Consider the following 27,447-nt stretch of genomic DNA (forward strand, 5'->3'; position numbering starts at 1 on the left):
AAAATGTTTAAAGAATTTCTATAATATCTGATACAGTTGAATTTTATCAATTTCTACATCCATATTCCATATTACTGATATTTAAATTATCAAATTGAGTATAGGATGATTTTGACATATACAAAAAAAAATTAATTTTGTCACAAGATTGCTAACTTTATTATATCATACGATTTCATAAGTAGTTTTTTTTATAAAGATTATAAATAATTCACTTTTATTGTTTACATATCATATAAAAAAGTCTAAATTTCATAATAAATCGTCAATACTTATATTCGAAGGTTTTTGTGCGTAGAAGTAACTATTGAAGGGCAATATTCTTGCAAATACAACGATTATGTTTAAGAAACATAAAAGTTAGGAAAGATATTGTTTAGAAATATTTAATAATGTAAATATTAAACGGATAAATAAAAGTTACGTAAATGTTTTTTTTTGGAAGGGAGGGGGGTTTCCCTATGTTTTGACGAAAAATGTACAGTTTAAAACCTTTCTCTCAGTCTGTTGGTTGGCTCCATTCGCAGCTTACTGTTTTCGTCAACCAAATTTTGTTTATCCATTTCTTAAATCATCACTTAATCATTGCCTAGTTCTAATCCCAAAGTTGGATCAGAAATCCAAATTTCAAAGTCGTTATACAGAGCCGTAGCTTTCTGGCAATTTTGATTCCCACCAAAAAGGTGATCACTTTATATTAGATTCCTCATCTTTTCTCCTATTAATTTTGACCCATTCGCTTCTTATCACTCTCACACCCAAAAAAAAAAGACCCATGAAAATCCACCCATTACCCAGAAACGAAAATAACAACAATCTGATCCATCACGCTCGTGATCCGACCCGAGAACCCGGAAAGAAGCTCCGTCGTCTCCCACATATCTTCAGCCGTGTTCTAGAGCTGCCCTTGAAGTCAGACGCTGACGTGGCTGTTGAAGAGAGTCATGACTGCTTCAGGTTCGTCGCGGAAACAGACGGGGGAGGAGGAGGAGGTGTGAGGGCTTACATGGTTGAGATTCATCCTGGTGTGACCAAGATTCTTGTGAGAACCAATGGTTCATCGTCTCTTGGTTTGTCGCTTGATGAGCTTGAGCTTGACGTGTGGCGTTTCAGGCTACCGGAATCAACTAGGCCTGAGCTCGTTACCGTGGATTGCGACGGCGATGGAGAATTGATTGTCACTGTGCCTAAGATTGAAGACAATGGTAGAGATTTGATAGTGCTTGTACAGTAATCTAATGTGTTTGTGATCAAATGAGAAAAATCTTGACTTTTTTTATCTAATGGTTATCAAAGTTAAGATCTTTTTGTTTCTTTATGAAAATATGGATACAGAGTAGGTTTTGCCTTATGTAACGTAACATCAATTGGTTTTAGTTTTAGAGATAAAATCCTTTGAGAGGGGCAAATTTATTGAGGATCTCTGATTCACGTTTAAGAGCATTGTCTTTCTTCATTTCCCATTCAGGTTTCTTCAAGTTAGCTGCTTGAACTTCTTGAACCACTTTAGGGATTGAGTTCGCTACCATCTTCTGACCAAAGATTAGATCAACCTTCTCTTTCCCCTTGTTACTGATGCAGCGGGTAAGCTCGGTTCGTTTAGCTTGAAGCTGAGCGATTTGCTCGTCAATTTGACGGATTGTCTCTGAGTTTCTATCGACTTCCGTTTGGATATTGCCTAGCTTGTCCTTTAAGTCGCTGTATTCGTACTTGAGAGATGCGACCTTCGCTTTGTTAAGCTCGAGAGCGGAGAAGAACCTATCTGCTTCTACTATCATGCTTTGGTTCTCTTGAAAAACTTCGCTGAAAGTTGGAATTTCTTCGATTAGCTTCAACCTCACTATTTCTTCAGCTGATAGGCTTGGATCTTTCTTGAGTTTAGCTGCCAAGCTTGCCATCTCCGTAGCTTCATTAGACATGAACAAGGAAGAGAAATCTTTCTCCAGAAGCGATGAAAGCTTCATTCGAGCTTCTGTCCATTCGTAATCTCTCACTGGAGAGCTTGCACTAACGGGAAGTGATGATGAAGACTCCTGTCCTGCTTCTGAAGGCTGTTGCTGAAGAAGATTCTCTAGAGAGTTCAGATAACTGTCAAACTCTTCTGGGTTTATATCCACAGGAGGGTGAGAGACTGCAATGACACCGTTCATAGAAGAAACATAGATATGCGGAACAAAAGCCTCTTCTTCTTCTTCTTCGTCTGCATAGTTACCTCTGCGTTTCTTCATCCTCTTGCTGCCTTTCTTTGCATCTGATTCCTTGTTTTCTTCAGTCAAGTCAAACACATCACCTTGTTGCTGTCTTGTGTAACGTTTCGAGGAAGATTCCCGAGCTGACTTATGTTCAGCAGCTGGTGTTGTTGTGGCTGTCTTTTTCCTGTTGCTAGCTCGCGGAGTTGCTTTAGGTTCATTAGTCTGTATCTGCACCTGTTTTCTCTTCCTCTGGCTGTAACGCGAAGTTGATCCTTCTTTTTTTACATCCTCAGCATCCTCATCTTGATTCTGTCCTTCTTTGGATGTCTCTTCAAACAGAGACGCAGCATCAACTACAGAAAAAAAGAAACATCATTCATGTGTTGCAGATAGAGTTTTATGGCTGACGCAACAGAAGAGTGTTAGTTGCTACCTCTTTCTGCAGGCTGAAACAAAGCCGGAATGTTCCAGGTAAAAGATGCAAAGAATGCATTAGCATCCATATCAGGGAAACTAGTTTCGAGATAACGCGAAAGAGTGTTTTTGCTTGCAAAAGATTTGGGTACATTCTTGCCCTTAAGCCTCTCCGGGAGAATGAGTAAGCGATCCTTATGGAACCCGGCATTATTCACTCTCCTCCCAACTCTCCAAGTCCAAACATCGCCGGGGCTCGGGAAATCGACAGGTGCAAACGGCAAACCTTGACCACTAGAAGCTGGCGGAATCGCCGGGAGTTGATTCAAATCAGTGAAGGAGCTTCTGTCACCATTAACCTTCACATCATCACCATCACCATCACTGTTGAATCCGTTTTCCCGATAATAGTCATTCTCAACCGGGACTGGTTCAGTCTCCTTGCTTCTATTACTCATTGACACTACTGATTCACCATCAAATCTGTGCAGATTCATAAATGTGATTGAATCAAATAACATAACTTAACTAATTGCTTTGCAGTTATAATCACATATATTCATTACTCTATTCCCAATAACAAAACAAAATCGATCATGACTCAAAGTTTCCTAGAATCAATGCAGAGAAACCTATACAGAAGTGTAAACATATTGATAGTTCTTAATGAATTGAATTTACCCAGGAGAATTTTGACCTATCTCTTGATCCATATCCATCGAAGCAGACCAAAAACCCTAATTCCTGCGATAGATAAACACCCAAATAAACAAAGCAAAGGATGAATTCTAATCTATAACAATGTTAAGGGAACAAACCCACACAAATTAAAAGTTAAGTTGATTAGAAATTTCTCCAGAATGCAGATAAAGATACGAACTTTGGAGAGTCAAGAACAGAGTAGCCGATCTTATGCTTCAACTACAACAGATTACAAATTTATCAAACTCATTCGTTTCTTATATATCCTCTTTTCGATCAGATTAGTCCTACAAACAGAGGTGGAATAACAGTTATACCCTTTTAGTTTGTTTTTGTTTACACAGATGAAGATTGAAATTACGATTATACCGTTCAATGTTTCTTCTTCACCGACTTGAAAGCTATGACCTTTCCGATCACCGGCGTTAGTTATGAGCCTCCTCTCCGCGGACGCACTTGGGTTACTTCTCAAGAATGCAATCTCCGCGAGTTCCATGCGTTTGGGTCGCGTCGTTCACGCAAGAATCGTCAAAACCCTCGATTCACCACCACCTCCGTTTCTCGCGAACTATCTCATCAACATGTACTCAAAACTCGACCATCCGGAATCAGCCCGACTCGTTCTCCGACTCACTCCTGCACGAAACGTCGTCTCTTGGACTTCACTTATCTCCGGACTTGCTCAGAACGGTCATTTCTCCACCGCTTTGGTTGAATTCTTCGAGATGCGACGAGAAGGTGTTGTTCCAAATGACTTCACTTTCCCTTGTGCTTTTAAAGCTGTGGCTTCTCTGCGTTTACCCGTTACTGGGAAGCAGATTCATGCGCTTGCTGTGAAGTGTGGTAGGATACTTGATGTGTTTGTTGGGTGTAGTGCTTTTGATATGTATTGCAAAACTAGGCTTAGAGATGATGCACGGAAGTTGTTCGATGAAATTCCTGAGAGGAACCTTGAAACTTGGAATGCTTTTATATCTAACTCTGTGACTGATGGAAGGCCTAGGGAAGCTATTGAAGCGTTTATTGAGTTTAGAAGGATTGATGGGCACCCGAATTCGATAACTTTTTGTGCTTTCCTTAATGCTTGTTCGGATTGGTTACACTTGAATCTAGGAATGCAGTTACACGGGCTTGTGTTACGAAGTGGGTTTGATACAGACGTCTCTGTTTGCAATGGGTTGATTGATTTCTATGGAAAGTGTAAGCAGATACGTAGCAGTGAGATTATCTTTACTGAAATGGGAACTAAAAATGCTGTTTCTTGGTGTTCATTGGTTGCTGCATATGTGCAGAATCATGAGGATGAGAAGGCGTCTGTATTATATTTACGCTCAAGGAAGGATATTGTTGAGACCTCTGATTTTATGATATCAAGTGTTCTGAGTGCGTGTGCTGGTATGGCTGGTCTTGAGTTGGGAAGATCGATACATGCTCACGCTGTGAAGGCGTGTGTTGAAAGGACTATATTTGTTGGAAGTGCCCTCGTTGACATGTATGGAAAATGTGGATGTATAGAAGATTCAGAACAAGCGTTTGATGAGATGCCTGAGAAGAACTTAGTGACTCGGAATTCATTGATCGGAGGATATGCTCATCAGGGTCAGGTTGATATGGCATTGGCTTTATTTGAAGAAATGGCACCACGTGGATGTGGTCCAACTCCAAATTATATGACTTTTGTGTCCTTGCTTTCCGCTTGTAGTAGAGCAGGGGCTGTGGAAAATGGTATGAAGATATTTGATTCGATGAGGAGTACTTATGGCATTGAGCCAGGGGCTGAGCATTATTCATGCATCGTGGACATGCTAGGGCGAGCGGGAATGGTAGAACGGGCTTATGAATTCATAAAGAAAATGCCAATTCAACCGACAATTTCGGTTTGGGGTGCTCTTCAGAATGCTTGTAGGATGCATGGTAAGCCACAGCTGGGATTACTAGCAGCTGAGAACCTTTTCAAACTCGACCCTAAGGATTCAGGCAACCACGTTCTGCTTTCCAATACGTTTGCAGCGGCTGGGAGGTAAATGAACCGCATTGATTCTATTCAATTTTTATTCATCTTGTTAGGTTGAAATCATATTCTAATCAATTCAAAAGAAGCCACACGATGCTTTGTAAACAAGAGCCACCCAAATGTTTAGAAGAAAGACTACAAAACTAGGAGTATCTGAGCATTATCTGAATCGAGTTTTAAATAGATGAAACTTGTGTTAAACATGAAGCAGGGGAGACCAACCATTTATTTTGTCTTCAGTTACTTATGATCTAACTATATTATAACTAATCAATGATAGGTGGGCGGAAGCCAACACCGTAAGAGAGGAGCTGAAAGGCGTAGGGATCAAGAAAGGAGCCGGATACAGTTGGATCACAGTGAAGAACCAAGTCCATGCCTTTCAAGCCAAGGACAGATCCCACATACTGAACAAAGAAATTCAAACAACGCTGGCCAAGCTAAGGAACGAAATGGAAGCTGCAGGGTACAAACCCGACCTGAAACTCTCGCTTTACGATCTGGAGGAAGAAGAAAAAGCAGCAGAAGTCTCGCACCACAGTGAGAAACTGGCTCTAGCATTTGGATTGTTATCTTTACCACTCAGTGTCCCAATCAGAATCACCAAGAACCTTAGAATCTGCGGAGATTGCCACAGCTTCTTCAAGTTTGTCTCTGGGAGTGTTAAACGAGAGATCATTGTGAGAGACAATAACCGGTTTCATCGGTTTAAAGATGGGATATGTTCTTGTAAGGATTATTGGTAATCTTTATTAGTTTAGGCTTAACATTTATTTATATCTTTGTACTATAAACTTAGTCGATTATGATCAAAATCTTCTAATTTCAAGACTTGGTAAAATCCGCGTTATAAAAACATATAAAAAAATTGGATCCAGCTACATTATGGACATTGCATTCACTACGTGACCTCCTCTTAAGTCTTAATACACGTATTTTTGCATGTATAAATAAGCATTGCCTCCTTAATTACATTTGATTAAAAACTAAACAAACCAAAAATGTCTAATTTTCTAAGGAAGAAGCTACACCTCTGTTTCTCCTCTTCCGGTGGTCTCTCACCGTCGATTCCTTCCTCTCCGATCATCGTATCAAATCACAACGCTCAATCTCATCCTCATCACACTCCCTCAATCTTCATCAACAACTTCAACTCTCTTTACGATCAGCTCTCTGTTTCTTCTCCCCTCCACCGCCGTCACAGTTCCGAGAACCCCGCCGGGGTGTTCTCCACTAACCGCCGCGAAGAAGAAGAAGAAGACGAAACCACCACCTCCGTTTCGAAGCTTTTAAGCGGCGGGACGGCGATAATGAAGCACATAGAGTCACCGGATCCGTACAGAGATTTCGGAAGATCGATGAGAGAGATGGTGGAAGCTAGAGATTTAACGAGAGACGTCGTCGCCGATAGAGAATACTTGCACGAACTGTTATTCTGTTATCTCTATTTGAATCCGAAACATACTCACAGATTCATCGTCTCTGCTTTCGCCGATACGCTCCTCTGGTTACTTTCTCCGTCGCCGTCGCCAGAGCATTTTTTATCCTAAATTTAAATTTTTTCAAATAAATATTTGGGCTTTATAAGGCCCATAATAATTGTAGCAACTCTTACTATACTCATTGCTGTATCTGATCATTTACTTCAGTCTTCAGATATCTGAATTATCCACAAATCTAAAATTGAGAAAACTTAAAAAAGTTCCCAATTTCGAAAAATGTCACTAACCGCACAATTCTCGCCGCCGGTCACCGGAATAACCAGGAGTCTCCGGGATACAAAACCGTCACTGTCTAATCTCCGTGTATTTCCGGTTTACACTGAGATAAGAACTATGACGACGAGTAATCTGAGGAAATCGGCGTGTTTTGTGGCTAAGGCTATAGAACAGAGACGAGATACAGCTGGATCTGAATCGGAATCAGAAGCGACTCCGTCACCGGCGGAAGAGAGTGGAAGCGGAGAAGATAAGGAAGTGGAGATTAGCGCGATAGGAGCAGAGATAAAAGCAGCGATGGAGCAGAGGAAAACGGCGGAGGAAGAGAAAGGGAAGAACGAGTTTCTTAGTGGAGTTGCGGAGGAAGTGAAGGAGATTGAGTGGCCGGCGTTTCAGAAAGTTCTCGGAACTACCGGCGTCGTGCTCGGTGTTATCGCTGGCTCTAGCGTCGTCTTGCTCACTGTCAATTTCCTTTTGGCTGAACTCTCTGATCGAGTGTTCATCGGAAGAGGTGTTCAAGACTTCTTCAGCTGATCCTGTGAATTGAAAATGGTAAAATTTGTGTGTACAATTTTTAGTGATTGCAATGAGAAATCGAAACATTGTTGATTTGTGTAGATGATGATAAAGAGAATTATCGGAATCACTCCTTTTGAGCATTACCTTCTTCTTATCCTAATCTTATATTTAGCCTGAAATATTGACTTGGGTTATGTTGGTTTAGTTTTGATCATGAAACAGTATGATACTTATGAACAAAGTTACATAGCAAATTTAAACTTCATTAACAAGCAAGTGGTTCACAAAAGAAACAGAGAAAATCTAGTTTGACTTTTATTGGCACACAAGAGAAGATACAGATGGAAGCAAAGACGCAATGTAACTAAAGATGAAGAGTCTCTATAGGAGAAACTGAACATCTCTTTTATTTTGGCGTCTCTTAAGAAGAAATGGAGAATGTTCAAGCCTCGAAGGTCATGGCTTCCGCTTCTTTCCTTGTCGCATCGAAAAGTACCGTTGATAGATACCTCTCCCCGAAACTCGGGAATATCGCCTGTAAAATAATTCAGTTGATTTCGTTTACATCAGAATCAGAAAGAAATCCGGGTTATGTAATCAGAGCTTATTGGCTTTGGGGTGATGATAGAATCAAAGAGCTTACCACAAATAGCTTCCCAGCGTTTTCTGGCCTCTGTGCAAGTTTAATTGCTGCAGCAGCTGCTGCACCGGATGATATTCCCACCTACAGTATAGCTTTTGTTTTTAGAAACAGAACGAAGTTGTAATTCTGATGGAGATAGCTTTTTGTTGTGAAATGTGAAACACTTACAAGAAGACCTTCTTTAAGAGCAAGCTGCCTTGCCATGTCAATGGATTCATCACTTGAAACCTGTTGAAAGCGTTACAGGAAAATGGAGAGAGTCAAGTAAGAAATGAAGCTCTCTTGCATTCAATTGTGTTTTGCTATCAGTCGATAATATCGAAAAGCAGTCTTACCTGAACAACTTCGTCAATAAGATCAACATTCAATACACTTGGTATAAAACCAGCTCCTATCCCTTGAATCTTGTGAGGACCTTGATATTTTCAGCAAACATCATGTGTTAGGAAACTCCGAGGATAAAAAATAAGACATGAGGCAAACCGAGAAACGAGGAACATGCATGCATGGTTATCGTAATAAACGCAGGGGGAACCAAAATCACCTGGCTTCCCACCGGATAGAATAGCACTTTCAACTGGCTCCACTCCATACAGCTAACAGAAGAGGAAACAAAATGAGAAACCGTGCAAAGACACACCACTTAGTCACTTAGATAACAAAGCCAGTTGTTCGAAAAGATGGAGCTCTCACCTTGACGTTTGCGTTCTGTTCTTTAAGATACTTCCCAGCACCTGTAATGGTACCACCAGTACCAATCCCAGAAACAAAGCCATCGATTTTGCCACCAGTGCCTTTCCATATCTCAGGTCCCGTAGTCTCATAGTGGATCTGCATTTGACAGTGAAATTCCATCGACTTAATATGGTTCAAAAACAGACAAAAACAGATACACTAAAGCAATAGTAAATAATAAGCATACCTTAGGGTTGGCAGGGTTCTCAAACTGCTGAAGCATGTAACCATTGGGTGTTTTCGCCAAAATCTCTTCCGCCTTTGCGATAGCTCCTTTCATGCCCTTAGCTGGGTCAGTTAAAACCAACTCAACTCCAAAAGCTAAGAGAATGATTCTTCTCTCAGTACTCATAGAAGCTGGCATTGTAATAATAAGCTTGTAGCCTTTGGCAGCTGCCGTGAATGCTAACCCAACTCCAGTGTTTCCACTTGTTGGCTCAATCAGCACACTCTAAAGAACAAACAAAAAGTCAGAAACAATGAAAACAAAAACAAAATAGTGGTTTGAAGATTCAGATAATCGAAACTGACCTCTCCTGGTTTGATAAGACCCTTCTTTTCTGCATCAGAAATCATGCTAAAACCAATCCTGCAGAAATAAACAAAGTACAAGGTCTTCACAAAACCGAAACTCGAAGCGAGAAACAACACATAGTTTCTGGACTAGAGAAGAAACCTGTCTTTGACGCTAGAGCACGGTTCCATCATCTCAAGCTTAGCAGCAACACGACCAACACATCCTTCAGCAACATTGTTCAAATACACCAATGGAGTGTTCCCAATCAACTGCCAAATAGAATCAATCAATACATGAACATGGAACAAAGCTCACTCCTTCGTGAAATGAACAGTGAAAGAACTTGAAAGCCTTACTTCAGTCACATCTTTAGCAATTCTCGAGGCCATGATTCAAGCTTCACTGCTTAAATTCACAAAAAGAGAAAAGTAAGACCAAAGGAATAAATCATCCTCAAACCAAAAACACATCATACAAAATCATCAAACATAAATCTCCAGATGTATGAGCACCAATCCAGTTATACAACACTCTTAACACCAAATCAACAGATTTAACAGCGAAATAAGCTTAAGCCCATACAATTATCCGATCCAAACAAATATAATCGAAACCGGCAGAGGAATAAGCAAGTGAATCAAAAAGTATGGGACGAGGAAGAAGATGATACCTGAATGAGAAAGTCAATAACCTTGACCCGAATCGTTTTGAAGAAAATGGAGAAAATCGGTTGTATGGAATAAAATCTTCGAATGATGAGATATATGATCTCTTTGGTGTCAGTCACATGGCACACGCTATCAATTTAGAAAAACGCGGTGGTTGGTCACCAGAATTACTACTTCTCGGTCTGATTTGGTCATATCCGTATTAAGTCCGGTTAATATTTTCCATAACTGGGGTTTGAACATTCGGTTTCTTTTTTTCAGTTAGTCCGATTTGGAGTTTTGAGTATGGAAAAATAATACTGAATTTATTTGTTCAAACTGTTTTGGAAAAAATATTTCCCTTAATTACGAATATAATTAAAATTTTAAAATTCATTTTATTAGATCTTGGTTAATTCGGTTTAATGCATTAATGAATTTCGGTTTAAGTCGGTTTTCGGTTTTTATGTCCCACCACTATCTACAACCGATGATCAACCTTATCTCCGTATTCACCACAAACAGTCATCACTCTCACTTGACACAAAAACTCTTTTGTCTCCGTCTCTCTGTCTCTCATGGCGACTCTTCCTCTCCCGACTCAAACTTCTACAATCTCTCTCCCTAAACCTTATCTCTCCAATTCCTTCTCCTTCCCACTCCGTAACGCAACACTCTCAACAACAACAAACCGCCGGAACTTTCTCACCACCGGAAGGATCATAGCTCGGGCATATAAAGTGGTGGTAGAGCACGACGGAAAGACGACTGAATTGGAAGTCGAACCAGACGAGACGATTCTATCTAAGGCTCTTGACTCTGGCCTTGACGTTCCCTACGACTGCAATCTCGGTGTTTGTATGACTTGTCCAGCGAAACTCGTGACCGGAACGGTGGATCAAAGTGGTGGGATGCTAAGTGATGATGTGGTTGAACGTGGCTACACGCTTCTATGTGCTTCGTATCCAACTTCTGATTGTCACATTAAGATGATCCCTGAGGAAGAACTCTTGTCTCTCCAGCTCGCCACTGCCAACGACTAATCATCTTCTTGATTTAGACTAAAGAAGTCTTTTTTTTGGTGTAATACGAACACTTTGTAACGAATCTTGCTATGAGACTTCGAAATCTTGATTTCAATGAGCCAATACAAACAGTGATACATAACATAATCACAGTGAAACATTCCTGGTTTAAGATGAATCTATTAAGTACTGAACTAAATTCGTTGATTGAAACATTAGGAAAGTGAATAGATATGTATAATTTAGATTAATAAACACACAAGGGTAGACTAATTCAGAACCAGAAAGAGTGAGAGTGTTAGCTACAAATGATACGATATAAAAAAAGAGAGATTACAACAAAAACGAGGTAGAGACAAAACGTAGACACCAGAGATCAGTGGTTGGTTACTTACCATCTTCTTTTTTCCTTTGTCATTGTCTAATCAGTAGTAAGCATGCTGAATATGGTGGTGGTGGTGCGGGTGAGGATGGTAAACTGGAGGGGGTGGAGCAGCCACCGGACTGCAGTAGGTACCATATGCTGTCGGATAACTGACCGGAGAGGTTTGGTAAGAACCATGAACCGCCTCGGGTGAGTATTGGTATGGAGGGCTCCTGTTGCTGTAGATGGTAGGTGGGGATGTGGTGTATGCTGGTACACCGTATTGAGGTGAGTGACTTTGGGATCTGATGAATGTTGGTGGAGGCGGTGGGAAAGAGGAGACGTAAGCGTTTGTGATACGCCCTGCTTTGGCTGGTGGCATTGGACCGCTGTAGCTTGCTCGGGTTCTCTTGTTGGCGGGAATCACGGCTGGTTTTCTCTTCTCGGTTTTGGTCTTCTCTAGCTGATCCAACCTCTTCTTGAGATTCTCGGGTGGGAATTCTTCCTCGAGTTTGTATTCTTCTATGCATTTTAAGACTGCTCTAAGTGCTGATTGCTCTTTGCGCGCCACAAGATGCTAGAAAAATACACACATACATTGGTAAGCGAGTGCAGAAGAAACAGATCCCTGCAAATGGATCCAGCAAAGAAAACGAGTAACACAAATGGAGGAAAGTACCGCAGATCGGCCAGAATTGTTGGAATCATCAGTGATTAAAGCTGTAGCTTTCTTTGCATCCCTCAGATAAGCTTTGAGCAAAGGAACAGGAGGGAACAAGTGTACAAGACCAACTTCAAAAGTGAAATGAACCGCATCAAGCTGTTGTCCCCTGATTATCAACTCTTCAATCATATCTGTGTGAAGCCATAACAACCCAAAAACCATCATTTTCCATTTCAGATACTACTCACAGATTCCCATGACAAAAGACAACAACTTGTGCTTCCCCAATATATAGCTAAAAACATCTAATGGTAATCAAAGGTAAAGAAGAAAGATTACCAGGCATTTGGTCGCCCAAACCAACTGAAACAGCAAGCTTTGGCATCTGTTTACGCCAAGCTGAACCAACCACAAGTTTCCTATAAAGAGCTAGATCATCCTTCTTCACAATCCCAAAAGTCACAAGATGTTGCAGAAACGTATGAACATCAGGTGTTTTCACATTCTCAATCCCTCCTCTCTCTTCCAAGCTAGCCTTCCACGTCTCAGCAATCTCTTTAGCTTTCTCCTTAACGCTAGGAGTTACAAGTAGCCGAGACTTCCCCATCACTGGATCAACCATAACTGGAATCAAACTCTCCAGAATCACAACACAAGCCCATCCAAAATCATTGCTCACTTTCTCTCCACCACCTCTTTTATCCACCGGAAAAACCTCAGATACAGCTTCAAGTACTAACTTCGGCGGATCCACACAATCTACCAACGCCACAGGAATCTGTGACCGGAGATTCTCCAATTCCTTCTTCCTCGCAATCACAAACCCCCAAAATCCTCTTGCGTCCATCTTCAAACAAAGCGACTTCAGCGCCGATAAAAGCCCGTCGCCGTCGTCGACTTCTCCGGTATCTTCATCACCACAGTCTCTAGCTTTCTCCAGCGAATCCAACGCCGCTCTAACGCGTTCCTCAACTTTCCCCTCCGCGATCTCGACGCTGTGGTCTATAGTCACCTCACGATGCTTGAGTAACTCAATCGAGCTCTGCGTTTGATTATCTAGGGTTTCAATCATCTGTCTCAGAGCTTCAGATTTCTTCATCAGGTTTTGCTCCATGGAAGTGAAATGCTCAGAGAGCTCTTTCCATAGAAGATTGCAGCTCGTCATTAGAGACGCCTGCTTCTGAAACTCAAAGAAACTCGGCTGAGACGACTTAATCAACTCTCCTGGATCGGGAGAAGACTCCATCTCCGGTTAATCGTACGGTGAAGAAACTCAAAACTTTAGTCGATTTTGCAGAGAAGAAGGTAACAAAAGTGAAGAAGAAGGACTGATTTGTTTGTTTTGCAGGAAAACCTAAAAATGGCAATAGTATAAGAGGAGGAGGATGACGTGGATTAGTCAGAAGAATGACACGTGTAATGGCGTCTGTAACTATGGCGCGATTATGACAGCCATCTAGAGTGCGCCTTGTGTGCCTGCGTACTTTTATGACGGCAGCAATAGCACCAAACTCCCGATTGGTTGTTGCTAACGTGAGCGGAGAACGCGTATTTTTAGAAAAGTTGTGGTAAACCGAAATTTGTATCGGTTTAAGTGAACCAGAAAAAGGAAAAGGTAGGAGAAAATCGGTGGGTGACCACCACATGCGTTGAGTCAGAAGACAGTGAAGCATTGCCGGCATAAATGTATGCAAAATTGTACTTTACGAAATTTTAATTTTGTAGTAAAACGTATATTTTGAAAAAAAGAAAAAAAAAAGAGAATGTTGTTGCCAAGAAAAAAAATGAAAGTACATTTGTGGAGAAGAACTTGTAGATGGTGTAATGAAATAGGCATGCGTTGGAGTGTTGGGCCCAATATTTGTGTTTGTAGACGTGATGATTAGGTAAGCACAAAACCTTTTTACACTAATTATTTGTGTTTTTACATATTACATAATTTAATCAAATATATGACCAAAAGATTCAGAACCAAATTCAGACTAATACTCGTGATTTTTTTTGTTCTCCTTTCTTCTCGTTGAAGCGCAAAGACATGCATGTTGATAATCTTACAGAAGTGTTAAAAAACTTTCTTTTAAAAAGAATAGGTGAAGATAATTCAATATTTTAATTTTATCTTTTATTTTTCATCATAAATTTTTTCTTTTTTGTGTTCATCGTATTTTGTAGAAGAGTCAAGTATTTTTGTCATCTCATCTAAAATTGCCAACCATAATTTAAATCAGAGTAGAAAGATTTAAACTTCGAGCACTCAATTGATAAGGTGAACATTTTAACCACGCACTAACCATCATTAACTATAAGAACATAAAGTAACGTACGTATTTTATTTTCGACGTAGGAATCTCATTTTCTATATATAGCTAGTTATCGTATACGTTAACATTTAACAAAACCCAAAAGAAGCACAAGATAATGTTCCATATCACAGTATTGGACCACAAGTCCACAACATTGAAGATATCCTATTATGGAAAATATATGTTTTTTTTTAGTCCTATTATGGGAAAATATATGTTTTTAACGACGGATATGTGAGGATACTGAATTATAGCCTTACTTACAAAGATTGTGACAAGATAAAACAAAGCGAATGAAACGAAATATTTCACTTTTTGGATAATAGAGTTGACAAATGACAACTACAACAATAATTGATTGTTTGGAGTTAACGTGATTAGTTTTCTCCCCGCATGTTGAAACAGGAATGGGCTAAGGGAACATGATATTTAAAAGGGATAAGAGAGATTAGGAGGGTTCAAATTCACAAGGGATCATAATGATCTAAAGTCGTGCAGAGTATGCAGTGATTTGACATGAATCTTGGCCTAACCTTATATAGCAACATGATTAAGACACTGCATAATCTAAAGCTTTTAATCATTATGTGTAAAATTAATATATCCATGTCCTAATTGTCAATGATGACGGTTATAATCTCATATATGATAAAAGCAAACATTCATAATTCATAACACTTCTTCTGTCTTTTATCTTGGACTACTAAATATGAAACAATAATTATACCATTTCAGGCCATGTATTTGAGAAGATATATATATAGCAAGAACGTTGTGAGACAATATATTATTTAGCAAAAGTGAAACTTCAGGCAAAAGTTACTTCGTATATATGATTATATTTTCATGTTAATCCATAAGACTAAATCTAGAGTCACCAACACAAATATATGAAACTTTGAGCGCAAAAAAAAACAATGACCTAATAAGGCATATATAGCCTATGACCAAGATAGCCACCAATTAACCAAATATTAAGGCAAACCATTCCCACGAGATACTCTTCCCTACCACTTTCGTTACTCTAGAAAACACCATAGAACTCTGAATAGCTCTTTGGCATGTGACTTAAAGATAACAAAAGGGGATATCATTGGCTGGCCACAAAATCAATCACCACTTTGCGAGAAGGGTAAAAGAAAAGGGAAAAAAAGCACAAAAGGCTAAAAACATATCACCAGAATCTATCAAAGTTCTGAGAGCATATATCAAGCATTATCATAAATATTTCAAGAATTCTTTTCAACGAGAATCATTCAGATCAAATGTAAGTTGTAAGTTATAATATGTGTTTTTTTTTACGAAGCTGACTACTAGACTAGTATCAGCTTCCGGGGGTTTATCAAATTGTCTCCATGTAAAATATGTCAGACTGGTTAAAGCATCAAGACTGTTTTAGGTTTCGATAAATTTGATAGAGGAATATGCTCTTATTGATTCTCATTCTCCAAAACATAAGTTTTTCAAACAGTATTCACATTGATCGACTGCAAAACAATGAAATCACCAACCTTAAAGATGAATACTTCATCAAAAGGTTAATCAACTTTACACATCAATAAATTTATGCAAAATCCAAAACATCTTCCAAGATTCGCTCCAAGTACCAATCTATTGTATATTAGATTCAGACATTTTAGATGTGCTTGGTTTAATTTGTTTAATCGACTTGTAAACAAAGAAGTCGTGATACGAGAGAGATTCATAGGTAAAGACAATTAGTAACATTTGATCAAACAATAAAGTTGCATAGATAGAGTTGTACAAGCAATAAACAAGGGCAAGAAATTGCAAAAGTACTCGCATTCATTTAGCCCAAAGATCCAAAAGATAGGTTCTATATACCGACATGGGGACATCCAATAGTTTATAAGATACTACGGCTACTAAGTTGCTTCATCTTTATCATACCAAGCTGCTCCAATACTTGCGAGGTTTTTCATGTTTGAAGCTGCAACATACAAGAACACGATATATGAATGCCAAGTTCGATACACCATTAAAACTAATATATCTCACAAGCTCGCCAGTCGAATCCACACGTAACTAACTTTATCAGATATTGGTTCCTGCAAAGTCATCTGAACGCAATACAATAGATATAACAGCAAAAGCTCCTATCAAATACTTGAAACGGTAATTCATGCTCCATCACAAAAACCAAGGATATTTGAGTCAGAAGCATACCTTTATAACACTTGTCACGCGGGATAATTAAACTGTTACAGCTAGAGCTCGTTCAATGATGAAGGAATCTGTCAAAGTAAGCACATGATTAGACCACAAGAACTTCCCACTAATATATCCTCCTTCTTCTGCCCTCTCTATTGCAATCTCTGTACGCCAAATTTCTGTTGGAGACTTCTTAAACAGAATTGCAAGTCGTCCACCATGATTCACCATTCTACCTGTACAACTTTGAAGCCCCTCAGGTAAACCTTCAAGACCCCAGAAGACTGTCCCCATCCCCACAACTAAATCGTACGCAAGTATTTGGTTCATGCAATAAAAGCCGTACAACACGTTATCTATAGGGCAAGATTCGTTGAACCATAATCTTCCCAACGCCAAGTCTTCCTCGAATCTACCCTTTTTCGGATCGTAAACAAACATAGTATTCTGACCTATTCTATAGATCTTATCATTCATCACAAAGAAGTTCATTTGCTCATCCATGTCCACATTATCCAGACTTAAAACAGACTCCCAAGTTCGCTTCTTGAAGTTGAATACCTCGACCCAACTCAAAGACGGAGCGTTACAACCTCCGACAACATATAATTTCCCGTCGATCAATCCCACGGCGGCGCATTTACGTGGCTCCTTCATGTTAGGGAGGAAGCGACAAGTGTGAGATCTACAATCGATGACAGACACAGTAGAGACTAATTCTCCGTCAATGCATCCACCAATGACGTAAGTTTCAGAACCGGACGAGATAATAGTTGTTCCATATCCAGGAATTGAAGGGAATGATGGAACCGGAACTAATCTATGGCTAATCTCTGTTGTTCCAAAGGGTTTTAGATTGAGTGTGTACCAGCTAAGGGTTTTTGTAGCTTCTGATCTAATTGCAACATAGAGGATATTTTCAGTGCGACGAATTACTGACCGTTCGATGTAGATCTCCGGCGAAGCCATTAAACGCCTGAAGTTCCTGCAGACGAGTGAAATCGCCGGGTAGTAACATCTCGGGACGCGTGCGAAGCAACTCACAGCGATTTCGTCATGAAGTATTGCCAGAGAAGAAGAAGAAGACGCCGATTGAAGCAGTTTCTTCTGTGGCGATTCTCCGGTTATTGAGCCAACGGAACTCGCGGCGGAACGAGACATCAACGACAATGGCGAAAGAGACGGGAGAAGAAATGATTTTTTAAAGTATTAATTTCTTCATCAAAATGGGCCTATAAAGCCCATTTCTCTCAAATAGGCCTCATTGTACAAGAGCAAAAGAGGGCAACACATAAAAGAAACGACGAGCATGGACCATTGACCAGTTTTTAACATGACAAACAATACAGAGAAAGCTCCATGAATCACGAGCATGACACTCGTAAATGGTGCACACATGACCAAAACAAAATGATTACGAGTAACTCCTGATTAAAGAGCTCTGGCTTAAGGTGAACAAAGTCTAGAACTAGAGAGAGCAAAAAGATCCTGGTGACCAACAATAATCAATTAGCTAGATTAGATACATTGACCTTTGCAAATGAACAAAGATCCAGCATGTTTGACATTGTACATAAGACATTCAGACAACTGACCCATGCTCATCAAGTCCTCTTATGAACGTGACAAGACTCCTTTCGAGCTGCAAAAATGCCCAAAAATCTAAAGCGTCAGACTTGTTTTCTTATCACATACAATCTTTCCAGCCATAATTTGCTTCTTTCCAAATTGGATTTTGTTATCATGAATCTTTGCAAATAAATAGTGGATGATGAATGAGATGTGTAGTGTGTGTCAAAGTCAAACCTTGGTATTGTCCCACCGCGGCGTGGATCAGACTCTGTTGCTTGTCGGAGAGCTCTTGCAAAGGCCTTAAAGGTCGCTTCTATTATGTGATGCGAGTTTTTACCAGCAAGCTGTCATAATAAATAGAAATGAATCAAATCTTATCAAGAAAGGTTTGTCAACAGATGAAACATTAACGTTCTGTTATTGTCCTCGTATGCTTTAAGAAAGATTGGAATCCTAATACCTGTCGGATGTGAAGAGTCATACCAGAAGTATTCACCAATGACTGGAAGAAGTGTTCCACCAACTAAATGGGAAAAGAGTCATTTAGTGATTTTAACAAACAAAGAAAACACTAGAAAAACCGAAAAACTGGATACTAAAATACTAAATGTGAAGAACCTGAGTGTCGTATGTTCCTACTCTCTGCGTTGGAATCTCTAAGTTGTATCCAAGATATGGTCTACCAGATAGATCCTGCCACATTTTCATCCATCAACAACCAAAACTGCTTCCGGAAACTCCAAACCACTGAACAACCAAACTAGATAGATAAAACAGCAAGTTTACAGATTGTATCATACCAGGGAAACATGTATGAGTGCTTCATCAAGAGGAGCTGTAAAATCGCCAAAACGATTAATCCCTTTCCGTTCCCCAAGTGCCTTTAACAAAGCCTAACATAAACAAAAAATAGCAATCAAAACTACAAACTTCCAAAGAATGCTACTCTATTAACTCACTAGATAGACAAAGGAAAGGCACTTCACTACTTACAGTTCCAATGGCAAGAGCAACATCTTCATTAGTATGATGATCATCAATGTGAGTATCACCAGTAGCTCTTACGTGTACATCGAACAAGCCATGTGAAGCAAGTTGCTAATCAAAAGAATCACAAACAACACTTGATAAAATTTCAATACAACATATATAAAATGAACCGACTCATAAGTGTTTAAGCTCTTTCCAATGTCAAAAATAATCAAACATGAGGAAATTTTCAACTCCCAGAAAATCAAATTGATACGGAGAAAGGTTTAGTTACATCTAACATATGATCAAGGAAAGGGATTCCAGTGGAGCTATCTGAAACTCCATGACCATCCAAATTAATCTTCACTGATACATTTGTTTCCTTTGTTTCTCTCTTCACTTCACCTATTCGAGCTGATTGAAATCAACAAAAACTAAGAAATCAGGAAATGAATAGTGAAATGAGATTTCATTCTCAGGCTACATAGTTAAAGAAGTTAACCTGATTCGATGGGTGAAGCCGTGGTAATCGCCGGAAAACCGTTATCTCCGGGAGGAGGCGAAGCGCAGGAGATAGATGGACGATGCTGAGATTGAGAATTCATTACCAGGAATCGAGGAGGAGGAGGATGAGAAGAAGCGATTGATGTTCGTGGAGGAAGCAAAGCCCTAGAGCTGAGATTTGGTCTCAGAAGCTGAGCCGGTGAAGAAGAGAGCAACTCCATGCGATGGTTAGGAAGAGTAGAGAAAGACCACTTGATTTTGATTTTGTTACTTAAACTATAACGACGTCGTATAACCTCAAGTGTCGTTAAAAAAAATATGAGAACAAGTGATTGCCTTTGCTCTAGTAGCTTGATGGTCTGCGAAGGCACTGTGAAGTGTAACGCGTGACGTGTTCGATGCTTCGGGCAAAGGCACTGAGAGAGAGACAGAGAAGAGAACAAAGCAGTGCTACCTCTTAATTGAGTATTAATTTATAGAGGTTTTACTGTGTATAAAAATCATATGAGGTATTCTAAAATACCTCTCTTTTTTTCTTCATATAGCCACAGAAAAGATGGAAATGTAAAATGTTGACTGCATAGTCTGCATTAGTTGAAAAGGGAGTTGTATATTGATATATCATTTGGGTGAGTAGCGAAGAATTGGCTGAATTTTTTCAAATGAACTATTTGTTTTTGAATATAGAGTTGATCAAATATCAGTTTTTTTCACAAACTTCCAGCAAATTCCATTAGTGACATCAGCGTTTTTCTTAATAAACTCAATTTGCTACGACACTACAAAAATTTGAAACGTGACATCGTTCGCCTTCTCTCGTAGCTTGTTTGGTCAGCGAGGCACTGATAGTGTAACGCTTGACGTGATCGATGCTCGAGCAAGGCATTGAGAGAGAGAGATGAAACTAGGCTTTGACGATAATCATTTGAGGTATTCTAAAATATCTCTTTTTTTAGATAGAAAAGAAAGATTAAAAAAAGACATATGTAAGAAATTGTCTCGAGTCATTAGATCAATGCTTCATAAAAACAATTAGTAAGAGGAACCAACGAGATGATAACACAGAAGATCAGCGCAATAAAGAGGGCAAAAAAGCCTCACCGTCGTGAAGCTTGGCGGCGAGAGAAGGCTCAAGGCCATGAACATTTACATATTATGCATAAAACATATATATAGACATTATTAACAAATTCTATTCGCAAAAAGCGATTCCGGTGTTTGAACTAGACACCAAAATGCTTAAAAAGACAAGATCAACATTTCAACTCTGTTTCATTGCGTTTCCGGAGAATCGTCATCCCCTGAACCATAGACATCTCTGTTTTCCGTTGCACCAGTGTCTACCGGAGAGCGGATGATGTGATCTAAGAAAGCCATGTCGCTGTTTCGTTGAGGAGGAGACTCAATTAAACTATCTTCCTCATCTTCTCCATCAAATCGACTATAGGAAGTTTTGCAGTCCATGTGCTTCTCCATATCTGATGATCTCGCCATGGTTGAAGTTTTGAACGCAGTCTCTAGCATTTTGGGGTAACCATCGTGGACTAGACTATCCCGGGAAGCAGAACTTACATCCTCATATGGTTGGTGTTCGACCAAATAATCTGATACCGGTTTATCTCTTGACGGTGATGTGGTCTCCAAGACGGAAACTTCATTAGTCTTGATCGCTGAATTAGTGCCTTCATTGCATGGGTCACAGTCTTCTTGACAAACAATGGAGCCAAAGTAAGAATATCGATAGGAACGAAAAAGAAGAAGAAGAAGAAGAAGAAGAAGAAGAAGAAGCTAAATTGTTCTTAAAGTAAAACCTGTGTCGACAGCAGACTCGGTATGTCGTGGTGCTAACAGCTCTTTCTGTAACACATCAATGCCAGGGAAGGTTAGCAGATTCATGGACCGCATTTCTTTCTTCAGAGAATCCTCGACTTGTCGAAACCCGAATTTGGATATCCAAACATGGCTAAAGTCGGCAGTTGCAGGGATAATTAGTAATTTGACTTTGAGATGTTGAAGAGCCTTCACATCAAAAGACACAGAGAACCAGAAAACAAATTAGCAGAGTTATACAGAAAGAGTCAGTTAACTTCGCTACATCAGCGGTTGAACTTACTGATTCAACTACGCTGAAAAGCCGCCGGCACATCCCTTGGTGTCTGTAGACATGCCGAGTTCCAATGAACGGCATCTCAGCTAGACGGTTACCATGAAATCTAAAGAGAAAAGCAAATATCATCACTAAGCAGTAGATCCCTTAAACAGGAAAAAAATGCATCAAAGTAAACGAAATCAAGTGTATAAGATAAGCATGCACAGACAAATATATCTTGACACTAGCTTTATCTCTGCCATATTGTTGCCATCTCACATATAGGATTGAAACTAAAACAAAGGATTATAAGGAGGGGAATAACCTAATAGATGCTGAAGCAACTATTTCGTCGCCTCTTTCAAGAAGAGCAGTATAGAATCCACCAAAGTTCAGCCGATTGAAGTTGGACCTACGAAAAGCAATGTATAAGCAAACGAACCAACACAAAGAAATACCAAAGAAAATCACTGTAGTAAAATTACGCAGACAAAATTTTTTGCAGTGCTGAAAAGCTTACCCACAATTGTAAAGGACATTTTGTACTATATTCACCCCACTCCTCCTGTCAATAATGGGCAGAAAGCATTCATCCATGACTGTCAAAGCTAATGCAAGCTTGGAATTGTTTTCCACAATATGAGGGTGTCCACTTAAGGATAAATCTGAATTTGTGCATTCCCTATGAACTAGAGACCATGAAAATCCAGCTTCCAACTCATGTTTGACACCAACATACTTCTTGACACCTTCGGAGAGCTGAAATCAACAAGAAATTATCTTAAACAGAATGCTTTGGTAAACGACATAAATACTTGGGAATCACACAGGACATTATACTCATTGTCTTTTAGAATTCAGTTATGCCCGTCAACAAGTCACTGTATGTTGACGCTTCATACCAGGATTCCGGCCACAACATGTCTAACTTGGGTAAAAAAAGGTACAAGGTTCTAAGTGGAGCATGTAACATCCACTAATCTAATGGCAATCATAATAGACGTCTTTTTTTATCAGCAGAAAATACTAGGTAACAAAATATGGATCAGTCACCTAGAACTTTTTAATGGACGTTGTGAAGGTAAACCACATTTTTATAAATTCAAAGAAATTTGCAAGGGTTAAGAGACTTGAAAGAAAAGTACCGCTTTGCACTTCTTCCCACAAAAAGAGGTGATTGGTTCAGTGGTATCAGCTGGGGTAACATTTGCCTTGGGCATGCATGATTTGTGATCTAGAAATTGAGAACGTTAATTACATACTACAAACAAAACTGAGTGAAAACAAAAATGCAATATTCAAGGCAGGGAAGGAATAATGACATACATTTTTTCTCACACATTTTGCAGGTATTTGCACCCACAGTCTGAGTAACATCTTCAATAACTGCCTTACAGAATTTGCATGTACAATTGGGGCAATGCCAATCACCAAGAGGAAACATCTGTAATTGAACCTCAAAAAGATCCAATCAGGCATCAGATGACCCTAAAACAACCGTTCAAACAACCCTGGTGTAATTAAAAGTCAACGACACTTCAGCTCAATAGAGTTTACATATGTATTGAGTCTTGTCCGTTCATTTAGCTAAAAGTATTATTGTTCTAAAACCTGTTTATACAGAGCACCTTATAAACTATTGTACCTTTGTAAATTTGCATAGCTTAGCACTGACTTCTCAAAAATAACCAAAATAAGACATATACACAGCAATATCAGCATACCCGTATGTCTAGGCATCTTTGGTGGAAAGTTGAGGGACAACCATCACAGCAAACTAAATCACCTCCATCTCCACAAATACCACAAGCATCGTCATTTGGATCATCAGCAATTACATCTACTGAACAAAAACCAATGTTCCCAGCACCCTTTTGCTTATCCCATGCATCTATTTGGCATTGAAGAAGAGAAACCCCAGAATTCAAAAATATGTTCTGAAATGGCTGCCGCAATTTGCTTCCAGCATGTATCTCAAACTTCGAAACCGCAAGAATTTTACTACAGCAACCACAGTGAATCCCGTCTCTTGTTATCCAACCCTCAAGCATGGCGCGTGTCCGGCGTTGGTTCATGTACATTACCTTTTCACTCAACTGTAAGGTTCCACTATCAATCAGCCATGCCAGTACCGTCCGTTTTTCAGATGAGGGTACAAAACCATCACTCTCTGAATTATCTCCTCTGACTGAACGCCGCACCAACAGTGTACTCCTACCATGTTTGCTACTTTTCCCTCCATCCACACGGTGAGAGGAGGAACCAGTTGACTTTTCAGTTTGGTGATGCAAAGGGCTTTCACTTTTTGAAGTTGTACCCTGTGAACTATCTCTGCTGTTGACCTCATTCTTCACTGACATGACATTTCGCTGTTGTTTATGAACATACCTGTCATCGTTTCCTACTTCATTTTTAATAGCTAGGAAATTCCTTGCAAAAGTCGCTTTTCCATCACTATCACTGGCAGAGTGTAGCTCCCTTTTCATATCTTTTTCAATCTTACTTTTGGTTTTCCTTGTTAACTGACTGAGTATCTCATCTGATATCAGAGAAAATGTGGAACTATCGTCACAAGGCTTGGCAACTTTTTCCCCACTATTTAACTGCTTCAGAAGTGCTTCATAAGCCTTGATAATAGACCAATACGCTGTTCCCCTGGGACTTATATAAACTGCATCTAGGTAGTCTCTATTCCTCCTAGGTCTGTAGTCAATCGTCCACCCTGCTTCCAGTAACATTTCCCTAATTCGCTCACGTAATCTTTGTTTTTCTGTGCCTGAACCACGCCTAATCTTTCCATCTCTAATTTTGGAAGGCATTGACGCTTCAGGTAATGTCTTTTCTCCTCCAGTGCTTGACATCTGAGAGGGCTTATGAGGTTGTATTATTCTTTTCTGCAGCCGGCCCGAGCTATCACTATCTTCAGAATCTTGGTTCTGTCCCTTACTCTTCATGGTTAAGGACATGGGCAGTTTTAGCCCATTTGACTGTATTCTGGCTGGGGGAGGCAGTTTCGGCAACTTTTCAGTTTTTAAAGTGTTTGGCAACTGGATAGCAACACGTATTTTACCAGTCTCTTGAATCGTTGAGCCACATTGAGTTTGTTCAGCTTTCGCATTTTGCAGTAACCCTCCTATCTTATTCTGCTTGTTCACCATCACCTTGAGGACACCATTTTTCCCCTGCACCCTGATTGGTTCATCAAAATTCATGTCACGCTTGTACTTCTTCTGCAACAACAACGCATGAGTAGTTTTAGCTTCGTTTCCACTCACCTTACACCTGTTTCTATAACCTTGATTACCAAAACCTATGTTCCCTGATCCATCTAAATACGGTTTTCTTCTCTTCTCAATATCTAAACCTTTACGACTAGAACCAGTTCCATATTCCCTATCATTAGCAAAGTGAGCAGACCCCAAATAAGCTTTCTTACCAATATCAACACCACTTCCATCAAACGACCTCCTCATCCTCATTGCCATCAATTCATCTTCACTCTCCTCATCATCATCATTGTCATCATCATCATCTAATCTATGTCTCTTACTCTCCTTCCACTCTCTACTATTCCCCACAAAACAATCATCCCCTTTCCCTTCAACACAATCTCTTTTCCATCCAAAACGACTCTCTTCTACATTACGATACTGGCGCATATTTCGAGGGATGGTAAATCTATCGCTAGACTCAGAGTCACTCGTAATCATCCTAGACCTCTTATTGGACTCCCAATTCGGACGACTCTCTGAAAACGAACAAATCCTACCAACACCATCGTTCTTCTTCACAATTAAGCAACCAGAAGAACTTCTCTTCTTAATCAATACCCCTGGAGATTCACCAGATCTCCTCCCACCTCTATCCATCTACACAGCACCTAAAATTTTCCCCAATTTCAGCAAAAATTCGAAAATGCAATCACCAGAGACCATGAATCTCCAGCGTCGATGAACCCTAGGAACGCCAGATCTAAATCGACGATAGATCGATCTGCAAATATTCCCTCAATGAGAGACGAAACGTGACAGTAATTACAGAGAATAATTTCCGACGCGACAATGGAAGACTCCGCCGATCAGATAACATGGATTATTCCGACGGCGGTGGGCGGAGATGTAATTTTTCCGGCCACCAACAACGATTTAAAATGGAAGAAAGAGATGAGAGTTTGTTTCACACGGCCTAATTATATGTCCACTGTAAAAAAAAAGAAAAAAAAAGACTCATTACTATTGTAAATAGAATTTTTTGTTAAATTTAAATTTAATTGTGTTGCTTAATTATTTCTTAAACGTTGTAGGTTTGTCACTTACCTTTTCTGTTTCCCTCCAAATCTCGTTCGACGATGGGAAATCCCTTAGCGTTATTTCCCGATATTGAAGAATAAAGTGGCAAGATCTCATCCCTCGACAAAAGGATCATAGGTTATGTCAATTATTTACTACTACTAGACTATTAGTGTAAACAAACATGTCCCTGAGTTATATACATGTACTGTCCCATTAGTCCTAGTCAAAATACCCAAACATAAAATACCAAAACGAAACCGAATCCTAAGTAGAGAAACTGAACTAAACCAAACCAACTAAATTTTCGAATAAATCATAAACTCTAAAACCGAAATATTTCCAAAAATAATAGTTATTCTAAAACTGAATAATCGGAAAAATTTAAGAATTTTTGAACGAAAAATACCCGAATAAACCAAATAGATCTGAACCAAAATAACAAAAAAATATTCGAACTCTGAAAAGAAAAATATACTCAAAACATTTTCAATTCTTTGTTATTCAGATATATAGACCAAAACCAAAATTACTTCAAAATTTTTGGTTCCTAATCGGTTCTTGATCTTTCAACTATCAAGAAATGTATATAAAAAGCAAACAAAATTAGACTTGAATTATCGAGATAAGTTCAATAGTTTGGGTGAAAAAAAAAAAGTTCAATAGTAAAAAAAGTTCAATAGTTTTTTTTTTTTTTTTTTTTTTTGATGAAAAAAAAAAAAAGTTCAATAGTTTGGGTAATAAAATCTATATCTATGTGGATGTGATGAAATGACTAACATACTTCAGTTGCATGATCATGATTATGAATATAGATTCACCCATGATATTTATATGCATTTTGCAAGAAGAGTGCATATCACATTACATGTATCAAAAGATTTATAAAAAAATCGTTCACTACATTTTCTTTAAAAATCTCACCCTCAAGTAAAATATTATGTTAAAATTGTCAATCACTTGCATAGAGATAATTGGCGATGAAAGCTTTTTTAAAATGGCGATGAAGTTTGATAAAGGTTCACAGGAAAAATATTACTTGCATAATGTTAATTGATTTCACTTATGAAATAAAAAGAAAATAAGGTCGATTAAGATAATTATATGAACCGAAGAAGAGAATACAAAGGAATGCTTCGGTAAGGGTTTTCGGAATCGAATAAAGGTGACGGTTCGGTCTAAGTGGGTTATTTTAAATGTGGGTGATGGTTCTTGTCCCTTCACGTTTGGGAATAGTGGCCAAACTCGGTCTCTATAGCTGTCCGTAGACGCTCTCTTATCGTCGGATGTGTTTAGGTTTGCATCAAGTCTTCAGAGAAACTGTAAACATCTTTTTGTTATGAGGTTTGAGGGCTGATCATGACTCCGTTTTTATTGTTTTATCTGATAATT

General features: G+C 39.2%; 11 protein-coding genes and 1 long non-coding RNA gene across 23 annotated transcripts; 6 read left to right on the forward strand and 6 right to left on the reverse strand.

The window, feature by feature from the left end:
* The first annotated feature begins 470 nt into the window (after positions 1-470).
* Positions 471-1,721, forward strand: HSP1 (17.6 kDa class II heat shock protein). The gene has a single exon (NM_117569.2): positions 701-1,721. It carries the CDS (start codon positions 776-778, stop codon positions 1,232-1,234), a length of 459 nt encoding a protein of 152 aa, NP_193219.1. The 5' UTR covers positions 701-775; the 3' UTR covers positions 1,235-1,721.
* Positions 1,280-3,773, reverse strand: AT4G14840 (spindle assembly abnormal protein; the record flags this gene model as incomplete). 3 transcript variants are annotated; one of them, NM_117570.4, is made up of 4 exons in its annotated part: positions 3,487-3,520; positions 3,288-3,350; positions 2,626-3,089; positions 1,280-2,545 (listed from the first exon to the last, which is right to left on the reverse strand). In NM_117570.4, the coding sequence occupies exons 2-4, from the start codon at positions 3,323-3,325 to the stop codon at positions 1,380-1,382; spliced, it is 1,668 nt and encodes a 555-aa protein (NP_193220.1). In that variant the 5' UTR covers positions 3,326-3,350; positions 3,487-3,520. The 3 variants fall into 3 exon arrangements, with proteins under 3 accessions (NP_193220.1, NP_001329887.1, NP_001329888.1); NM_001340973.1 differs by lacking the exon at positions 3,487-3,520 and adding an exon at positions 3,678-3,773 and having other exon boundaries at positions 1,380-2,545; NM_001340974.1 differs by lacking the exon at positions 3,487-3,520 and having other exon boundaries at positions 1,380-2,545; positions 3,288-3,375.
* On the forward strand, positions 3,600-6,153 carry LOI1 (Pentatricopeptide repeat (PPR) superfamily protein). Its single transcript, NM_117571.5, has 2 exons — positions 3,600-5,328; positions 5,603-6,153. Exons 1-2 carry the CDS (start codon positions 3,740-3,742, stop codon positions 6,066-6,068), a joined length of 2,055 nt encoding a protein of 684 aa, NP_193221.3. The 5' UTR covers positions 3,600-3,739; the 3' UTR covers positions 6,069-6,153.
* Positions 6,154-6,164: 11 nt separating this feature from the next.
* Positions 6,165-6,923, forward strand: OFP11 (ovate family protein 11). The gene has a single exon (NM_117572.2). The coding sequence runs from the start codon at positions 6,324-6,326 to the stop codon at positions 6,870-6,872; it is 549 nt and encodes a 182-aa protein (NP_193222.1). The 5' UTR covers positions 6,165-6,323; the 3' UTR covers positions 6,873-6,923.
* On the forward strand, positions 6,893-7,747 carry SECE1 (secE/sec61-gamma protein transport protein). The gene has a single exon (NM_117573.2). The coding sequence runs from the start codon at positions 7,041-7,043 to the stop codon at positions 7,572-7,574; it is 534 nt and encodes a 177-aa protein (NP_567446.1). The 5' UTR covers positions 6,893-7,040; the 3' UTR covers positions 7,575-7,747.
* A 5-nt stretch (positions 7,748-7,752) lies between these two features.
* On the reverse strand, positions 7,753-10,389 carry OASA1 (O-acetylserine (thiol) lyase (OAS-TL)). Of its 5 annotated transcripts, none has more exons than NM_117574.4 (11): positions 10,125-10,389; positions 9,811-9,856; positions 9,614-9,723; positions 9,469-9,526; positions 9,125-9,388; positions 8,896-9,033; positions 8,747-8,798; positions 8,538-8,617; positions 8,371-8,430; positions 8,203-8,283; positions 7,753-8,094 (listed from the first exon to the last, which is right to left on the reverse strand). In NM_117574.4, the coding sequence occupies exons 2-11, from the start codon at positions 9,841-9,843 to the stop codon at positions 8,002-8,004; spliced, it is 969 nt and encodes a 322-aa protein (NP_193224.1). In that variant the 5' UTR covers positions 9,844-9,856; positions 10,125-10,389; the 3' UTR covers positions 7,753-8,001. The 5 variants fall into 5 exon arrangements, with proteins under 5 accessions (NP_193224.1, NP_001328013.1, NP_849386.1 ...); NM_001340975.1 differs by having other exon boundaries at positions 9,930-10,389; NM_179055.3 differs by having other exon boundaries at positions 9,811-9,859; positions 10,125-10,256.
* Positions 10,390-10,574: 185 nt separating this feature from the next.
* On the reverse strand, positions 10,575-14,010 carry AT4G14900 (FRIGIDA-like protein). The gene is made up of 3 exons (NM_117576.3): positions 12,494-14,010; positions 12,170-12,345; positions 10,575-12,067 (listed from the first exon to the last, which is right to left on the reverse strand). Exons 1-3 carry the CDS (start codon positions 13,398-13,400, stop codon positions 11,552-11,554), a joined length of 1,599 nt encoding a protein of 532 aa, NP_567447.1. The 5' UTR covers positions 13,401-14,010; the 3' UTR covers positions 10,575-11,551.
* On the forward strand, positions 10,612-11,299 carry FdC1 (2Fe-2S ferredoxin-like superfamily protein). Its single transcript, NM_117575.4, has one exon. The coding sequence runs from the start codon at positions 10,680-10,682 to the stop codon at positions 11,142-11,144; it is 465 nt and encodes a 154-aa protein (NP_193225.1). The 5' UTR covers positions 10,612-10,679; the 3' UTR covers positions 11,145-11,299.
* Positions 14,011-16,103: 2,093 nt separating the features above from the next.
* On the reverse strand, positions 16,104-17,803 carry AT4G14905 (Galactose oxidase/kelch repeat superfamily protein). 2 transcript variants are annotated; one of them, NM_179056.6, is made up of 2 exons: positions 16,645-17,803; positions 16,104-16,408 (listed from the first exon to the last, which is right to left on the reverse strand). In NM_179056.6, the coding sequence occupies exon 1, from the start codon at positions 17,788-17,790 to the stop codon at positions 16,672-16,674; it is 1,119 nt and encodes a 372-aa protein (NP_849387.1). In that variant the 5' UTR covers positions 17,791-17,803; the 3' UTR covers positions 16,104-16,408; positions 16,645-16,671. The 2 variants fall into 2 exon arrangements, with proteins under 2 accessions (NP_849387.1, NP_974550.1); NM_202821.6 differs by having other exon boundaries at positions 16,151-17,803.
* A 22-nt stretch (positions 17,804-17,825) lies between these two features.
* On the reverse strand, positions 17,826-20,230 carry HISN5B (HISTIDINE BIOSYNTHESIS 5B). Of its 3 annotated transcripts, none has more exons than NM_117577.4 (8): positions 19,676-19,966; positions 19,466-19,587; positions 19,195-19,299; positions 19,002-19,094; positions 18,820-18,894; positions 18,662-18,724; positions 18,436-18,545; positions 17,826-18,271 (listed from the first exon to the last, which is right to left on the reverse strand). In NM_117577.4, the coding sequence occupies exons 1-8, from the start codon at positions 19,896-19,898 to the stop codon at positions 18,244-18,246; spliced, it is 819 nt and encodes a 272-aa protein (NP_567448.1). In that variant the 5' UTR covers positions 19,899-19,966; the 3' UTR covers positions 17,826-18,243. The 3 variants fall into 3 exon arrangements, with proteins under 3 accessions (NP_567448.1, NP_001078391.1, NP_001190734.1); NM_001203805.2 differs by having other exon boundaries at positions 18,003-18,291; positions 19,676-20,230; NM_001084922.2 differs by having other exon boundaries at positions 17,960-18,545; positions 19,676-19,915.
* Positions 20,231-20,601: 371 nt separating this feature from the next.
* Positions 20,602-26,201, reverse strand: AT4G14920 (Acyl-CoA N-acyltransferase with RING/FYVE/PHD-type zinc finger protein; the record flags this gene model as incomplete). 3 transcript variants are annotated; one of them, NM_001340976.1, is made up of 9 exons in its annotated part: positions 20,602-21,380; positions 21,489-21,696; positions 21,791-21,890; positions 22,092-22,178; positions 22,287-22,525; positions 22,912-23,000; positions 23,093-23,210; positions 23,491-25,966; positions 26,083-26,201. In NM_001340976.1, 8 exons carry the CDS (start codon positions 25,633-25,635, stop codon positions 20,950-20,952), a joined length of 3,417 nt encoding a protein of 1,138 aa, NP_001329379.1. In that variant the 3' UTR covers positions 20,602-20,949. The 3 variants fall into 3 exon arrangements, with proteins under 3 accessions (NP_001329379.1, NP_193228.6, NP_001329378.1); NM_117578.7 differs by lacking the exon at positions 26,083-26,201 and having other exon boundaries at positions 20,676-21,380; positions 23,491-25,944; NM_001340977.1 differs by lacking the exon at positions 26,083-26,201 and having other exon boundaries at positions 20,836-21,383; positions 23,491-25,635.
* On the forward strand, positions 25,881-26,286 carry AT4G06285. The gene has a single exon (NR_141991.1). It is a non-coding gene; the product is annotated as an other RNA (long non-coding RNA).
* The last annotated feature ends 1,161 nt before the right edge of the window (positions 26,287-27,447 follow it).

The sequence above is a fragment of the Arabidopsis thaliana genome, chromosome 4 (genome assembly GCF_000001735.4).
Source record: "Arabidopsis thaliana chromosome 4, partial sequence".
NCBI lineage: Eukaryota > Viridiplantae > Streptophyta > Magnoliopsida > Brassicales > Brassicaceae > Arabidopsis > Arabidopsis thaliana.

What these genes read in the sequence shown, in the direction of transcription:
- HSP1 (NM_117569.2), top strand. Translation starts at nt 776, where the DNA reads ATGAAAATCCACCCATTACCCAGAAACGAAAATAACAACAATCTGATC.
- LOI1 (NM_117571.5), top strand. Translation starts at nt 3,740, where the DNA reads ATGAGCCTCCTCTCCGCGGACGCACTTGGGTTACTTCTCAAGAATGCA. An exon ending in ACGTTTGCAGCGGCTGGGAG is followed by an intron (nt 5,329 to 5,602) that starts GTAAATGAACCG and finishes AATCAATGATAG; the next exon opens with GTGGGCGGAAGCCAACACCG.
- OFP11 (NM_117572.2), top strand. Translation starts at nt 6,324, where the DNA reads ATGTCTAATTTTCTAAGGAAGAAGCTACACCTCTGTTTCTCCTCTTCC.
- SECE1 (NM_117573.2), top strand. Translation starts at nt 7,041, where the DNA reads ATGTCACTAACCGCACAATTCTCGCCGCCGGTCACCGGAATAACCAGG.
- OASA1 (NM_117574.4), bottom strand. Translation starts at nt 9,843, where the DNA reads ATGGCCTCGAGAATTGCTAAAGATGTGACTGAA. An exon ending in AACAGAACGCAAACGTCAAG is followed by an intron (nt 8,799 to 8,895) that starts GTGAGAGCTCCA and finishes CTCTTCTGTTAG; the next exon opens with CTGTATGGAGTGGAGCCAGT. An exon ending in TCTATCCGGTGGGAAGCCAG is followed by an intron (nt 8,618 to 8,746) that starts GTGATTTTGGTT and finishes GAAAATATCAAG; the next exon opens with GTCCTCACAAGATTCAAGGG.
- FdC1 (NM_117575.4), top strand. Translation starts at nt 10,680, where the DNA reads ATGGCGACTCTTCCTCTCCCGACTCAAACTTCTACAATCTCTCTCCCT.
- AT4G14900 (NM_117576.3), bottom strand. Translation starts at nt 13,400, where the DNA reads ATGGAGTCTTCTCCCGATCCAGGAGAGTTGATTAAGTCGTCTCAGCCG. An exon ending in TTTGGGCGACCAAATGCCTG is followed by an intron (nt 12,346 to 12,493) that starts GTAATCTTTCTT and finishes GGCTTCACACAG; the next exon opens with ATATGATTGAAGAGTTGATA. An exon ending in ACAATTCTGGCCGATCTGCG is followed by an intron (nt 12,068 to 12,169) that starts GTACTTTCCTCC and finishes GTATTTTTCTAG; the next exon opens with CATCTTGTGGCGCGCAAAGA.
- AT4G14905 (NM_179056.6), bottom strand. Translation starts at nt 17,790, where the DNA reads ATGTCTCGTTCCGCCGCGAGTTCCGTTGGCTCAATAACCGGAGAATCG.
- HISN5B (NM_001084922.2), bottom strand. Translation starts at nt 19,898, where the DNA reads ATGGAGTTGCTCTCTTCTTCACCGGCTCAGCTTCTGAGACCAAATCTC. An exon ending in TCCTTGATCATATGTTAGAT is followed by an intron (nt 19,300 to 19,465) that starts GTAACTAAACCT and finishes TCTTTTGATTAG; the next exon opens with CAACTTGCTTCACATGGCTT. An exon ending in TTGCTCTTGCCATTGGAACT is followed by an intron (nt 19,095 to 19,194) that starts GTAAGTAGTGAA and finishes TGTTTATGTTAG; the next exon opens with GCTTTGTTAAAGGCACTTGG.